The 16,902-nt window shown below is 44.1% G+C and overlaps 1 protein-coding gene across 7 annotated transcripts in view; it reads right to left on the reverse strand.

Moving 5' to 3' along the window:
* Positions 1 to 16,902, reverse strand: part of MEGF11 (multiple EGF like domains 11) — a 361,126-nt gene that overhangs the window by 158,671 nt on the left and 185,553 nt on the right. For 6 of the 7 annotated variants that reach the window (XM_082198340.1, XM_082198338.1, XM_082198337.1 and 3 more), the window contains exon 7: positions 8,724 to 8,798. The exons of the other annotated variant lie outside the window; for it this stretch is intronic. In XM_082198340.1, the coding sequence (XP_082054466.1) occupies positions 8,724 to 8,798 (75 nt within the window). The remainder of the gene's footprint in view (positions 1 to 8,723; positions 8,799 to 16,902) is intronic. 7 annotated transcript variants of the gene reach the window in all.

Consider the following 16,902-nt stretch of genomic DNA (forward strand, 5'->3'; position numbering starts at 1 on the left):
ACAACAAAATTAAATTTTATCACAGATGTTTCCCAAAAGGCAAAGGGAACAAAAATCATATACACAAATTAGGTGTTCCTCTGATTAGAGGAATTCTGCTTAAATCCCATTTCAGAAAAATATGGCGTGAAGAGCAAAAAACTCAACCTGTCCCAAATCAAAATGGGGGAAATGGTTGAGGGAGTTGGGGATGTTTAGCCTGGAGAAGAAGAGACTGAGAGGTGGGTGATTGTCATCTTCAAATATCTGTCACATGGGCTGTCACATGAAAGATGGAGCAATCTTGTTTCCTGCTGCTCCATTGGGTAGGACCAAAACCAATGGATTCAAATGACAAGAAAGGAGATTGCAAGTAAACATCAGGAATAACTTTCTGACAAGGGCTGTTTGACTGTGGAATGGACTACCTAGGAAGGTGTGGAACTGTCCTTCATTGGAGGTTTGAAACAGAGGTTGGGTAGCCACCTGTCAGTGATGATTTTGCTGATTCCTGCATTGCAAGGGGTTGAACTAGATGGCCATTGGGGTCCCTTCCCTGGGAGAATATAGTGGTTCTATTACTTCCCTTCTTCACAAATTCGTTGAATATGACCCTCAGCAGTTAATCGTCATGCACTCCCTCCAGCTATACACTCTGCGTTTTTCCCAAGAATATGAAAGCACCATTTACTATGTCACTCAATCTATGCACTTCCTCATGAACCACAATCACGATCAAGAATGAAAAGGCAAGTAGGCATTTACAGCTAGCTAATAAGTCACCTTAAATCAGGAACAGCCAGTGTTGCTGGATTCCAATTCCTGTCAGCCTCAGCCAGTGTGACCAGTGATGAGGTTTTATGGGAAATGTAGTCCAACAACATCTGGAAGGAATCACATTGGTCACCTATGTCATAATCACTAGCAAGCCTTCTTCCTGTTGACAAGCCACCTCTGGCACAAGGGGGAAAGGCAACGAGGTGAACCTGCACCACACACAATCCAATTTGTGTGATATGAGCAAACATCCTATCTAAATTTGTTGTAGAAGCTGGACTCAAACCTATCAATTCTAAGACTATTAAAAGGAAAGCAGCATAAATCAACATTGAAAAATATGTATCAGAAGAAGAAGAAGAGTTTGGATTTGATATCCCGCCTTTCACTCCCCTTCAGGAGTCTCGAAGCGGCTAACATTCTCCTTTCCCTTCCTCCCCCACAACAAACACTCTGTGAGGTGAGTGGGGCTGAGAGACTTCAGAGAAGTGTGACTGGCCCAAGGTCACCCAGCAGCTGCATGTGGAGGAGCGGAGACGCGAACCCGGTTCCCCAGATTAGGAGACTACCGCTCTTAACCACTACACCACACTGGCATATCAGTGGATAATTTGAGGAGAAAGGAACAGAGATGTTTGGGGGTTTTTTTAGTCCATGCCTAGTACATAGCAAGAAGATGCTCAAACTTACAAAGGAAACCTCCCTCAGAATGGTACCAGCAATCAGAGTATGTGCCACCTCTGGAAAGATTATGCCACCCTGACCAGTTGCTAAGCAATGCATCTTGGCCAGTCGACTTTTAACAAAAACAGAATTAACCCCTTAAGTTGGACACTAAATGATCCCTGCTGTTGAACTTCAGACAGAAAAAAACACTCTGGGCCCCACCTATCAGCCAGGGGACTAAAGATGGATGGTTCTGTTGGTTTGCATATATTACTACAATCTGCTGCAAGCCACCTTGAGTATCATTCAATCAAAAGGCAGGATATAATTATTTCAAATAAATACATTCCCTCTCTAATTATATAGTACACTTTCTAAGGTTCATTTAACTTGGAAGTGGAAAAGGGATAACCTACAGCCAACCCATCGCAAAACCAAAATTCAGGAGAAAAATTGTGACATAAAAATCAAAGGGCAAAGGAAGGAGGGTGGTGCTTTGATTTATTAGCAGGAAGATTTGATCTACTTCATGTCAGGTTTCATCCACCCTCCATGTTTCTATAATAGGGTTGTCATATTTCAAAAAGTTAAAATCCGGACACAAAAGTTGTTGAGCAAAACTGAAGATGGGGTGGGGGGAAGAAATTTTAAAGCTATTTTAAAGGGAAATCGCCAAAAACAACACTGCAGATATGGGTTGTCATACATCCATATTTTCCCAGACATTTCTGCTATTTCACCCAGACACTGCTTCCAACTGCAGTGTTCTGGCTATGTCCAGGAAATTCCAGACATATGGTAACCCTAGCGTATAAGCACCTAGCTAAAGGGTTTAGTAATATATAATTTTTAGAGATGTTAAGAAACTGATTTATATAAATACATGTATAAAAGTGAGAGTTAAACAGAGATGGGCTTTCTGAGAACAACCAATGTCATCAACCGGATAAACTAGCATACAAAAACGCAAAGGCTCCAGGAAAGGAGGATTCTTTTCCATGGCCTAGGGCTAGGCCATCCTCCTCCAACTTGGGACCTTACAAATGTTGAAGACTTCAACTCCCATCAGCCCCAGTATGCAGGCCTGATGGTCTGGGATGGTGGGAGTTCTTGTCCAAAATATGTGGAGGGGCACTGGGTGATGGAAGGCTGTCTTAAGCTACTAATTTCCCTTAAAATACAAATCATTGTAACATCTGTTTTGCCATCTCCCAGTCTAGCCAGCTGCAGAGACATGGCCTAACAGTGCTCTCCCCAAAGGCTCACCCTTCAGTGGGGGGGGGGCGAGGAAAGGAACTTTCTAAGTCTTGAACACATTAAACCGCTCTGTGCAATTTTAAACACGGGAGAAAGAACCATTCAGCAACTGAGAAGTGCTACCTCCAGCCTGAGATGGGGAAGAAATTTGGTTTGGTTTGTATTTTAACATGAACTTGCATGATCTGCACTTCCTAACACAACACGTGAAACAAAATGTAGCAATAACCTTCCCTACTTCTTCAAGTTCTGCAATGCAGTTCTCTAACCAACAGTGTTCAAAAAAATGTGTGCATTAGGGGAAATGTGCATAAAAATGCATATATAAGTGAGAATAATGCATAAAAATGCATTGCATCAGGAAAAATTGAATTTAAGGTTAGTAAAGCAAGAAACTGAGAGAAATCAAAACTGACAGATTTGTCTGTCCTTAACTCCAGCAAAACCAGAGTCACCGTCTTGTGACCAAGATTGCCAGGACCCAGCGCACAGCATGTGATGTCATGAGCCCAGTGTGTGTCGCACGTGTGTGATGTCATGCATGCAACGCATGACACACACATCGCATCATCAGGAGGAGGGAGAGCACAGAGTCCAGCATGGTGCAGCTTCTGCTCTCACACTCAGGAGAGGCCAACTACTGAACTGAACTGCGTTCAGCTTACTCCATCTCCTCAACACCGAGGGGGCCTGGCCCCCTGCCAGCAGATATTTAGGGAGCCAAAGACACCTCCGCGCATAGGAGTTGGTGCGCCTGGGAAAACTAAGCACCCAGAGCAAAAGAAAGGCAACAGTCGGTGAGAATAACTTTCCTTAAAAGCTTGACACCAGGGGCTTCCACAGACCGCACCTTGGCTGTCTTTAGAACAGATCCTTCCTTCTCCTTCAAGAAATCACCAATGCAAACACATCTCTGAATGTAACACTTGCAAAGAGAGTTTCTTCCCCCCCAAAACCTTTGGAGAAGGGGAAAGATATAAGAGCGGGGTGATTTGCAGTTCTTCCTGACAGACCTCTCATGTACCCGTTAATAGAACAGCATATTCCAATTAAGCTGGCTATGGTTATAGCAGATGGCTTTTTACAATGTGAAAAGTCCATAAACTAAGGGCCATTTATAGCTACTTTCCTCCTAAAAATTCACATTCTTTTATGAGCAGACTCGTACTTTTTTCCCCTTCCCCCATTTTTTGTTGAACTTCTTTCATTCTTTTAAAAAGTGAATTTAAGATTTGCAAGGAAGCAAGTACATAGACAGACAGCACTAAAAACGGGAAGGCCTTTAATCATCCCTATTAAGCAACTCTGGCAGTGGAAATGCTTCACATGGTTATTTGCTGAAATTAAAGCACCCAGAAGGAGACTAGCCTCTCACACACTTGCATCCAAAATGGCATCAACAGGAACACAAGAACACCCCACAAATTGAATTTGCAGGGTTGTTTATTTTATTTTTTTGCGGTACCCACTTTTTAAATTCTGTTGCCCATAGAATCCCAAGATCCTTCTCAGGAGCAAAAGATATTCCAGCTGTTCTAGGCTGTACTTGATTCTTTGCTCGTCTGCTGTGACTGCAGACGTACAGAAGTCCTGACAATGGAGATATCCCTCACAGGACTTGACAGTTTTGCTCAGGAGGGTGTGTGGCTGTGAATGTTCAATCCCCAGCATCTCTGATTCATTTTGGGTCTTGATCAAGGCTAAGGCTTCAGCCTCAGACCTTGCACAGCCTCACCCAATCAAAACACTGAACTAGATGAACCAATATTCTGACTCAAGTCTCATGCTACCTGGAACTTAGCAATGGAACACAAAACAAAATCTTTTGCCAAAAATCTGCACTACTTTCCCCCTCTCTACACCTATCTGTTCCTTCCTACTTTGTCCACAGATTTTCTGCACATCCAGGATGGCTAAAGAGCGTTTCTTTCAAAGCACACATAAGAATCTGTCTTATTAAAAGGCATTGGAACACTAGTCCTCCTAAATCAGTATTATCTAGTAGTGTCTATTGCCCAAGGCATGGGCTAACCACTCTCCAGCTGTTGCTGGACTCCAACTCATAAGAACATAAGAAGAGCCTGCTGGATCAGGCCAATGGTCTATTTAGTCCAGCATTCTGTTCTTACACTGGTCAACCAGAACCCTGCGGGAAGCATGCAAGCAGGACCTGAGCACAAGACCACTCTCCCCACTTGTGATTTCCAACATCTGGTACTCAGAAGCATTAATGCCTCTGACTGTGGAGGCAGACCATAGCCATTGAAGTTAGTAGACATTGGAGCCTTCTCCATAAATTGGTCCACTCTTCTTTTATAGCCATCCACTGGCAGCTTCCCACCCACACCAGGGAAAGGTCAGAGATGATGGGAGTTGGAGTCCAATGGGGATTGAACATGGAACCTTCTGTATGCCAAACAGGTGCTCTACCACGGAGCTACAGTCCTCCTCCACTTATGAGCACAGTTTGGATTTGGATTTGATATCCCGCTTTATCACTACCCTAAGGAGTTTCAAAGCGGCTAACATTCTCCTTTCCCTTCCTCCCCCACAACAAACACTCTGTGAGGTGAGTGGGGCTGAGAGACTTCAGAGAAGTGTGACTAGCCCAAGGTCACCCAGCAGCTGCATGTGGAGGAGCGGAGACGCGAACCCAGTTGCCCAGATTACGAGACTACCGCTCTTAACCACTGCACCACACTGGCTCTCAGTGTAGAGTTAAGGATGCAATTCCTACATTATGTTTTATATCTACATATACAATATACCGGTGTTTAAGTAGCAAAACAAGCAAGCAGTATTGCCAATGGTGCATAGCATGCCAGTATTTAAGTGACTGGGTTTCCCTCCATTAAGCATCAAACTTGTGGCTGGGAAAGGAACTGGCTTCAGTGTTTACTGCAGAGTAGCCCAGACATTTAAATGCATATGCAGCTTTCAGGATGATGCATGTACTTTATAATTTAAACTCAAAACCGTTTTTCTTGCATCCAGGTTTCAAAAATAAGGTGTGCATGAACTCTAAACTGAGTTTCTGACTATTTGAGAAGAGATTAATTAATCCAGAGCAGAGAGAGAGAGAGAGAGAGAGAGAGAGAGAGAGAGAGAGAATAGGGTGTCATCTTGTGCGTGTGCAAGACCAGGAGAGAAAGAATTACTGGCTCTCCAGCTTATTCTCCTTCTCACTTTGTATAGCTGTTGGCACCAGCCCAAGACTGCAGTGCAGAACGCGTGCCTGATTCCAATCAGATCATGTTATTTTGGCAATGCCCAGAAGCTTTTATGCATAAATGGATTTGTCCCAACAATAATAAAGATTTGGGAAGTTCTCACTAGTAGTTAGCAAGTGTGATGTCACCCGCTTTTGCCTAACGAGGAAATTATTTGGGGGCAACAAGCAATAAAATGCCAAATGCACATTCTATTTTTCTTTATAAAAAAAAAGCTTCCGCATTTTCTTCTAATGAGGATTTTTAACAAACAGTTCCCTGCAAATTCAAACCCACAGAGACTGTAAATGGAGGGAACTGTTGCTTGACTCTGCCTGAGCAGTTTAGCCAGTCGAGACCCTGCCAAGGCCAGGTTACACCAACAGAAATAAATTTCAAACATTTTGAATAGGATAAATTAATAAAATTTATCCTATGGCTTACTGGCATTTTTTTTTTTTTTAGTTTTATATACATAGACTAGACTAATTTGATGGACAGCAGCATTAAAGCCAAGCTGGGGGGGGTTGATTCTGACTCAGTGGTTCAGTTCCTTATAATGCCCTACATCCGTGGGTCAACTTTGACAGGTAGGTGGGACATTCCACCTCTCAAACACCCAGCATCATTAGGACACCAGATGACTGACAGGAGGGCTGTTCCGCTCACCTGTCAAACTCTATTGGGCAGAGCTTCCCCAAAACCTGGCAGCCCAGTGGCGTAGCGTGGGTTGTCAGCACCCGGGGCAAGGCAAGTAATTTGCACCCCCTAACCCGTGGATTTGCGCCCCCTAACCCTAACCCCAGATGTTGCGCCCGGTGCGGCCGGGCCCCCCTGCACCCCCACGCTATGCCACTGTGGCAGCCAGCAGGTGTTTGGGAACCACAACACAAGAACTTTGCTGCTCCAGTGTCACCGAGCAGCGTGAACTGAAACCACTGCTAAAATGGAGCTTTCTCTGGTTCAGTGTAAACTGCTTGGTGCTATTGGAAGCAAGGCACACTCCCCCTGCCCCTCAGCTGATTGGGAGGGTGCCTTGAGCTAGCGAAGGAACAATGGGGAGCTCTCTTTAAGGCCCCGAGTGTACCTTTGTAGCCACATCAATACCTACCTCACACCAGAAGTTAAAAATTTTATCAGGTGCGGAGCAGGTGGGTGTGGTTTATGGGAAAGTGCCCTGGTGGGCCAGATTTGGCTCAGCGGCCAGAGGTTCTCCATCCCAATATTAAAGGAAAGGAGGGAAGGAAGATGAGAGCCAGGAGAGAGAGAGAGTGGTAGGGAAGTTCTGAGTAACAGGGAGAAGATCCACCCACCCCAGGAACCCTTAAGGACAGAGGGCTTGATCGGTCCCCAAGCATTACTCTACAACTGTGAAGAAGTATGAGACATCATGTAATCTGACATCTCAAGGGATTTCTGGCAGACTAGCACAGTCTTTGTACCTGGACTCAAGGCCAACCCTACCATTAAGCAAGCTGAAGTAGGAAATGTCAGCAGGGAGGTCTTGGTGGCAATCCCCCTCAGCTGCTTCTCCTGAGTCATTTCCCTATATTAAATGATAGGATTGTGCATGCTCAATTGGGCCCCTCAACTATCCTGCTACCACAGGAGGGGTGGGGAGGATGCAATCCGATCACCAGGCTTCTGAAGGCAAACTAGGGATGGGTGACTTCTTGCTCTGCATCTTCAGCCAGCAAAACATATTGAGCAGGCTCCCCATCTATTTATCCATTTGATTCCATTTCTGAATTGCTTCCTAGAGTTTTCCAGGCAAAACAAAAAACGAGGAAAGCCACTGGAAGAATATCACCCTATTCACCAGTCTAAGCCAAATGAACACTGTGACAACTTCCCCACGTGAGTAAAGTTCCATTATTTATACACAGAGAGTTATGGATCACATTTCAGATCGTATATATGAACGACATATACTTTCCACCAGCTTCAACTGGTACACACCAGCTGCAAACATACCTAGACCAGTCTAGTCTACCATGCTTGGGTAACCTGAAGACTTGATTACTGACACATGCCTTATGTGGGGCTGTCCTTGCATCCAGTCCAAAAGCTGCAACTCCTGCAGAACGCAGCAGCCAGATTCCTCACAGGAGCAGGTTACCGGCAGCAAGTTACTTCTTTACCAAGAGAGCTGCATTGGTTGCCAATTTGCTACCAGGTCAGAATCAAGTTTATTTTGTTAATTCACAAAGCCCTAGACAACTTGGGCCCAAAGTAAGGCCTTGAGGACTGCTTCATTCCTTAAGCCCATCTCAACCATAGAGACTTTCTGATGGGGCACTTTTGGTGGTCCCCTATTCCCTTGCAGTTCAGTTGGCCCCAAACTGAGACTGTGGCAGGCCCTGCCCTGTGGAACTCCATGCCAATACAATTTCAGCAAGAGCAATGCCTACTTTCTTTCAAGCTGCATTGTTCAGAGAGGCCTTTGGCACTTTTTTATTATTAAAAAAAATCAACCTGTTTTTACTGCTATGTTATCGAGGTCTTTCCTGCTGTCACTGTGGTATTGTGTTTTTGTTTTATTGTTGCATGCCAAAAGTGCAGTTTACAAATGACTGAATAAATAAAGAGAAACACACACACACACACACACACACACACACACACAGCCTGACATAAACACACAGAATGCAGTGCCATGTGACATGCATGGCACAAAAGAGCTGAGAAAGGAAAGGAAAAGCATGCACAGTGAACAGAATGGACAGAACCACTTCCACCACCACCACCACCCCAGCCCAGCCAACACACTCTTGCAAAGAACAAGAAAAGACAGACCATCACCACCACTAGAGATTGCGTTTTGGACCCACTCACTGTTGGCGGTGTGGTTCCTGCTACTCCCCGCTGGTGCTGCCGTGTGCTCGGGTGCCCCTTCAGAGGTGGCCCTTCCTGACATTGAATGGGAAAACGAAAAGGAAGGATGCAGAGAAAAGAAGGGGGGGAGGCGAGGTGGAGGGGAGGGCGAGAGCAAAAGATGGCAAGAGAAAGGAAAGGGAGCATCTTTAACTGAACACTAACAGCATAACAAGAACACACAGTTAAGAATACAGAAGGGCCTGAGATCCCCAAACAGAACAAACGGAAACTAAACTACATTTGATTGTTAAGAAATAACCTCCCCTTTTCCCCATCATTGGAACAAGACACAGAATATTTCTGGAAATCAGTCTTATGCTAGTCCAGTGAAAGGTTTCACATAATCCAGCATTTTTCTTTAAAAAAATAAACAAATTGCCATCTTCCTTTGCAGCTGCGGCTTGAATTCAAGAATCATCAAATTGCAAAGTTGGAAACGACCCCAAGGGTCATCTAGTTCAATTCTCTGCAATGCAGGGTGACAGACAAAGGCACCAAGTTCAAAAAAAAGCACTGAATTGAAGCTATGGTTGCAGATGCCCCAATTTTCCCTTGGCATTGAAGGCTTGAATTTCCCCACCCCTGACATTACATGCTGGACATGGTTCAACATGGCAGGCCAAATCCAGAGGCTTGGTTGGGCCTAATCAACACAGGTTCCCACAGTGCTGAGGTAACAGCACAGAAATTTAGCAAGCCACAAAGTGAGCTGGGAGTATCAGAGGAAAGGCAACATCTTGAAACGTGCATTTTTCAATTTATTTCAGCTCCACACAGCTAATTCTTGGCATGTTTGGGGGAAGCAGTAAGCCTATTGCTTTTGCTCCTGCTTGCACGGAAACACAATCTGGCCACTGAATGAGCTTCTGTGATGTCACAGAATGTCCATAAGTATCATAACTCCCCGGGGGAGGGAGGCTTAAGTGTAGCTGACAGACAACAGAGCTTCAACACTTCAGACAGGAAAGTTTCCCTAAATGTAAGCATGTTGGTGAAGAAGTCACTAAGTCTACCTGTAAAGTGGGTAATTTGCACATATGCTTCTGTGATGTGGCTCTGGAAGGGCAGAACATGCAACAACCTCAGCAACAAGCATTCTCTAATGAGCTAAGGTGACTGTTGCAGGGCTGCCAACCGGCAGCCCTACAGACTTTTACATTGATTGTTATGAATCATTAAACCTGGGTTGGGGAACTATGCCCTGCTTAGGGGGCACTATTCTGTATGCCACCAGAGCCACATCTCTCTTTGCAGAGGACAGACCTCATCATTTTGGTCTTTGCCACAGACCTCATCATTTTGGCACCATATAACACCAGCAGTTGGAACATCTTTCTGTCACCTGAGCAACGGGCTGCAGTGCCGCTTCAGACAGGCACTATATAAATCCATATTTTATTGTAAATATCTCCATACAGTGCTGCCTTGATCTCGATATGGAGGCAGTAATCCAGGCTTAGCTCCGTTAACACCGCAGAGCCCCATTTACACACAACCTGCACAGACTGCCGAGGGCAGATGCTCTTTCAAGTCCTCCTCAGTGCTTTCAAAGCGGCCTTTTTAAAATGCAAGGGCACCCCTCGACTCGCAGGGAACAGTGACATTCCAATGCCCTATATTACAAGCCGTGTCTGCGGGCCAAGCAAAGCTGGCTTTTCCGTCTTCCTTGACTAGCAGTGATTAAACTTTGGGGCCAATGCATTATTTGTTATGCCCTTTGGATTTCCAATTCCTGCCTTGCAATTCAGTTCATAAATAGTTACACCAAGACAGGCCATTTAAAAACACACAGACCAAAGAAGCCTCAATTAACATCTTTCCACACGTTTGGAATTATGGGGGGCTTTGTGCCTTTTTTTTCTTTCAATGCACACGAATTTGAGAGCCCCAGTTATTTATTTAAATATATATCTTAATCATCTTCCACATTCGCATAGCCAGTTAAGCTGCTTGGCCTCCTATACCTAAGATCAAGTGATGCAATTTCCATAGCAACAATGGTAGCACTCGAAAGATGTAGGGAGCTGTGTTGATCCATTTGTGGGGAGAACAAACGACACAGTTAGGTAATTCTAATTCCTTTAGGACACCTGCAATACTGCAGAATAGTGAGCTATGGTTCCAGTCAGAAGGATGGATGTGGAGAGAGAACAAGGCACGATGGAGTCGCTGCAAAGTCTGGAGACTGTAAAGTCTTGAGATGGGATGCAGGTGATGTTAGGCAAACCTAATGCATTAGTGTGTCCTAGGTGCAAAATGATTTCGGGATGCAGAGGCTGTTAGGGCAAAAGAAAGAGTTACACACACACTCACCCTGCCCATTTAGAAAAAAGACCAATGCCTTGGGTATTTTCTCCCTCCCATTCCCTGTTTTGCTTAACAAAGGAACCTGAAGAACCATTCTGGGAAACTCAGTAAGCTGGCTCCCTGCATTTTTGTTTGTCTCGGGACTCCTCCTCAGATCTGTAGATCTTTGCACATTTAACAAGTTCCCAGGATTCTTTGGGTAAGCCAGGGGTCAGCAAACTTTTTCAGCAGGGGGCTGGTCCACTGTCCCTCAGAGCTGGTGGAGGGCTGGGCTATATTTTTTTTGGGGGGTGGCGAATGAACGAATTCCTGTGCCCCACAAATAACCCAGAGATGCATTTCAAATAAAAGCACACATTCTACTCATGTGAAAACACCAGGCAGGCCCCGCAAATAACCCAGAAATGCATTTTAAATAAAAGCACACATTCTACTCATGTAAAAACATGCTGATTCCTGGACCATCTGCGGGCCAGATTGAGAAGGTGATTGGGCCAGATCTGGCCCCCGGGCCTTAGTTTGCCTACCCATGGGGTAAGCCATGGCTGTTCACATAGTATAAGGGCGTATGGTTTGGTGCGGATGTGACCTAGGACTGCAGCCAGGGAGGGGGATGTTCTGCCTTAACAATCTTGAACTAACCAAGTCGGATTAGGTTGTACTCAGAAAAGGTAGCTTGTAACGCCAGAACTACTGCAGGCTGCTGATGGTGGAGGGACACGTTTAGCAGGGAGAAAGGGGAGAGAGAGAGACAGATGCACATCACTTCAGTCAACCTCTAGACAAATTAAGGCCAGAACATTTTTAGAACTTAAAAGCTTCCTTGGGCAGGAAAAGACAAGATGGGGAAAATATTGCTGACAGGAACATAGACAGTCACTTGACGGGTGCCCATCATTCTTCTTCTTCTTCTTTATTTTATTTTTAAAAAAAACCTCTCTTATTCTTCCAAAGTTAAGAAGGGCAGTGAAGAGAAAATGATGCAACCAAAACTACAATAAATACTGAACTTGGGGCAAAATGAGACAGCAGCTGGTTCTATTGTTAGGCACCAATCTGCCTTGGAACCCTCTCTCATTACTGGAGGTCTCTCCTCCTGCCGCAGGCAAAAACATAGGCAGCAGGGCTTTCAGAGAAAGACTCCAGTGACCCCATGGCACAGGTCAGGTGTCAGAAAGAGACAGCCATCCTACTGATTTATATTTCATGCATTAAGACAAATCTACAAAAAAAAAGCCCCTGCAATGACTTAGAGCACAAATGCCCAATGGTTTATATTTTGCAATGTACTGTCTGGATGGATTTCTTTTTGGCATCTGTTGAATGTTCATAAAATCAGTTGCTTCTATTTCATTATTCTGATTGTTTCAATCTCAGCTTGCCCTCCCCTGAAGGCCCACAATGGGTAACCTTATTTATTTATTTATTTATTTAAACAGATACTTACAAACCTTCATTGTTGTTGTTTTTTTATCCAACAGGGCATTAAGTTAAAGTCACTTAGTTTTATATTTGTCCCACTGGTTTTTGCACCGATGGAACGTTGTTACACAAGAGAATGTATAAAAGCAAGTAGCTGGTAACTTTGCAGTCTATTGTGCAACCATATGTTGCACAATGGGTTTCTACTAGCAGAACTATTGTGTTGTGCAACTGGTGTTGTGGCCTCTGTTATGACATATTAAAGCTCACCTATCTGCTCTCACAAGGGATGCGGGTGGCGCTGTGGGTTAAACCACAGAGCCTAGGACTTGCCGATCAGAAGGTTGGCGGTTTGAATCCCCGCAACGGGGTGAGCTACCGTTGCTCGGTCCCTGCTCCTGCCAACCTAGCAGTTCGAAAGCGCATCAAAGTGCAAGTAGATAAATAGGTACCGCTCTGGCGGGAAGGTAAACGGCGTTTCCGTGCGCTGCTCTGGTTTGCCAGAAGCGGCTTAATCATGCTGGCCACATGACCCGGAAGCTGTACGTTGGCTCCCTCGGCCAATAAAGCGAGATGAGCACTGCAACCCCAGAGTCGGCCACAACTGGACCTAATGGTCAGGGGTCCCTTTACCTTTACCTTATCTGCTCTGCTCTCACACTAGAGGACAGATAATGTTGGATACAGCCCTAAGGGGGCGGGGAGGAACCTTACAGAAAGATTTAAGAAGAAAAACAACAATGTTAAACAGAAACCCCAAATACTAAGCCAAAGCAATCCTTATTAAGCATGGTGCAGAAAATAGGCTGCTAATGGGTTATTCACTGAATCAAATTAATCTAATAAATATCTATACTGTTTTTTCAACACAAATCTTCTGAATGTAGTTTATAATCACATTTTGCGTGGGGTGGTGGATGGGTTTTTTTTCTTCTTCTGAGAAAAGCAAGCTAAAACATTTTGGAATGAATGAATGGAACCTAGTCCAACTTCCCCATCAGCTGTAGGTTTGCTGATGATATGGACAATGAGCACCAACACAACAAAAATGGGCTGTGGATAAATGCCAGTTTCATGGTTTTGTTTTGCAATATAAGAACCACACAGGGAGGTGAAGACTGAGGCAAAATGAGACACCTAAGCCAAAATTCTTGCACCCCCCCAAACCCCCAACCCCGTTTCATAAAAAAGTCTTCCCCAACCTGGTGCCCTCTGGGAATTTTGGGTTTCCCTAATTCCATCAGCTCTAGTCAGCCAGTTTCCTCATTTTTCAAGTCTTAAATTCAGTTTTCCACATTTCCATATCAGTTCATTAAAAAAAAAAAAAACCTCATGAAAATTAATCAGCATTTTAGTGGAAATTTCTCTTACTGCACACATTTTTCTTTGCCATTCTACCCAATCCATGAATTTTTGCAAAGCGCTTATTCTCTAATTTTTATATTCTCTATAGTATAACACATTTTCATATGTCATTCCCCACCAATACTCACCATTATATGCACATTTTACCTTAGTATGTGCATTTTAGTACCTGTTACTTGGCTGGGAAATGGCATTGCAAAATTCGGAGAAATGCACATTTTGAAGGATTGCTGTGTTGTGATTCATGTACTGTTTTGGAAAGTGTGAATTAGGTAGATTTGCCTTTAATCACAAATGATATTAAATATCTTCCCCATCCCTTTCTGAGACTGATAGGAATGGAACAACAAAACATTTGGAGAGTGTCGGGTTTGGGTAAGGTTTTCATAGAAGATATATATATGCAGTGAACTGACATGAAATCTTCAGATGACGGTGGTATAAACACACACACACACACACACACACACACACACACACACACACAAGGCAAGGCACTGGCAAGGCTTCTGTGTGTGGCTAAAATCCCCCACGAGAGATCATTGTGTCTGGTTTTTCATTCAATCTATGGAGAGAGGGAAATGACAAACTGCCTGCAATCTTTTCCAAGATCTAATGCCCAGAAACAGACAATAGAGGTGCCAGTGTGACAAAGCCACCTCAAAGGGAATAATTTCAGGCCAGCCAGCAGTATATAGAAGGATCCCCATTCACAGAAGACCAGCTGTATCTATGGTGCCTTCAGCTGTGTGCATACACAGGCCCTGTTGAAATACAAATTAATAGCAAGCTGGGTGCAAGAATATCTGCCAGGGAGCTTATGCTGCAGAACGTATTGAGATGCTTCAAAGCTCCTTTACTAAAATGAACAGTTTGGATTAATTCATAATGGTTAACTTCCTAGGTTTCACCACAGTATTTCCCTACCCTATTTGTATTCAAAACTAGAAGTATCTCATAAGTCTTTATTCTGGGGGGGGGGGGGATGACAGAGGTTGGCAATAAAAAGCTGGAGAGAGCAAAATAATAATATTTATTAAATGCCTGAACAGCCAGGCTGCATCGCATGTCATCCTTTGAAGAAGATGGTCCAGGCTATGTTTATGCTATACAATATTCTTCCTCTTCATCATCCTCTGCATCCAGCCACTCCAAATTCTGTAGGCAAATGAAGCAAGTTTGCATCATTTCCTTAATGGAGCTTTTGTTGCATGAGTGTAAGGCAAGGCAGCCAAATGTGGCTGGACTTCAACTCCCAACAATTCTAGCCAGAAAGGCCAACAGTCAAAGCTGATGGGAGTTGTGCCGTCAAAAGGCTGCTGGTTGACCATGCCGGCTGTCCCCGGTGTCAGGGTTAATTCACCTTCCCGTTTTAACAAAGGAGCTGCATAGAAGAGGAAGATCATCATGAGTTATTTGCCATTGGGCCCAGCCTCATGAATCATCCAATGTGTCTCTAACCTGTGTGGAGATTATTATACCTTTTAACACAAGAAGCAAGGCTGGGAAAGGTACTGAGGAAGGTAGAGGCAGGTTGAGGAATCATGTAGCCATACAAGCAGGTCACAGAAGCTCCTCACCCTTCAGGATACTTTTGAAAGATGTATCCCTGTACATCTACAGCACAATGGAACACCCATGTCCATTGGTAGTATATCTGATAAGAGCAAGCAATGGGGGAAGCCATAACTTTCATACTATGCTTGTAAGTGTCCCAGAAGCACCTAGCTGGCCACTGAGGTGAAATGGAGGGTAAAGCAAATGTGGTCAGGATGTTGCACTAGGACTTGTGTTCAAAATCCCACTGAGCCACAATGCTCATTGGGTCAGCCATTATCTCTCAGCTTCATCTACCTCACAGAGCTGTTGTGAGATTAAAAGACAGCAGAGAACATAAGAAATAAAAATACATTTTAAAACACCTAAACAAGTAACTGAAATAAAAAGCACAGCTTTAAACAAATACAATTGCCAAGTCAGATTCTTCTTCCACGTCTGGAATATAAAAGCCATGGACAACCTTTCCAAACTCTGTGTCCTTCAGATGTTTGGGAGCACAAGTGCATCAGATGGACCTTTGACCAAATCTTGAAGGATTCTTCTTACAAAGACTTGACCTCCACATCCATAAAGCAAGTGGAGGAGACAGTGATTCTCAGGAATTTAAGTACAGTGCCAGATCCCTCACATTATTTGGCACAGAACTGCATGTAAAGATCAGGGAGCTCCTTTAGCCCCAAAGCTTCTCATTCCTTGCAACATCTCAGCAGCCAAATGGCCTCAAGCCAGGAAGACCTTGGGTGGAATTCCAGCCGTAACCCAATGGACCAAACAAGGCACTTTTTCAAAACAGCAGCTTCTGTACACTGTGGTAGGTAGATGATAGCTAGATGATAGATATAGATATCCTTTATAAAAAAAAACTTAAAACAAAAGCCCAATAACACAGCAAGATGTTTATTACATGATATAGCTTTTTAAAAGCTACCTGCTGTTTCTCTGAAATTGTCTTGTCGTTGAGCCAATTTCTCATGGCACATTTGCAATTATTCCTCATAGATCTCTTTTTAGCAGCAACGATAAGCATCTTTTTATGCTCCTAAAGGAGGGGGATGACATCACCTCTTTGCACCTCTGGTCTATAGGATAGCATGTTCCATTTCATCACTCTTGCCTTGAATGGAAGCAAAGTGATAAGACACCCACTTTGATGACAGTTTAGATGCAAAACGGTGGGAGGGCACCTGCAAGTGGCAAATGTGATACAAGAGGCAAGATCAAAGCCCACTGTTCAGAGGGCTCCGATCACTGTCTAATAAAGACAAATGAAATTCCAGTGGCAAAGAGAGACTGTCCTCAGGATCAAAAAAAGCCCGTTGAGCAGCTGCAGAGTAAGATCATTCAACTGCTGGTTCAGATTCTGCTTCTCCACCTTTGAAATACCAAATCATTGTAATGCCTTCCAGTTGATGTTGGAATACAACTTGCAAAAGCCAATGTTCAGGAGCTGATGCCGGGAGCTGAAGTTCCAACAACATCCAAA

Source organism: Podarcis vaucheri (genome assembly GCF_965113315.1).
Source record: "Podarcis vaucheri genome assembly, chromosome: 14".
NCBI lineage: Eukaryota > Metazoa > Chordata > Lepidosauria > Squamata > Lacertidae > Podarcis > Podarcis vaucheri.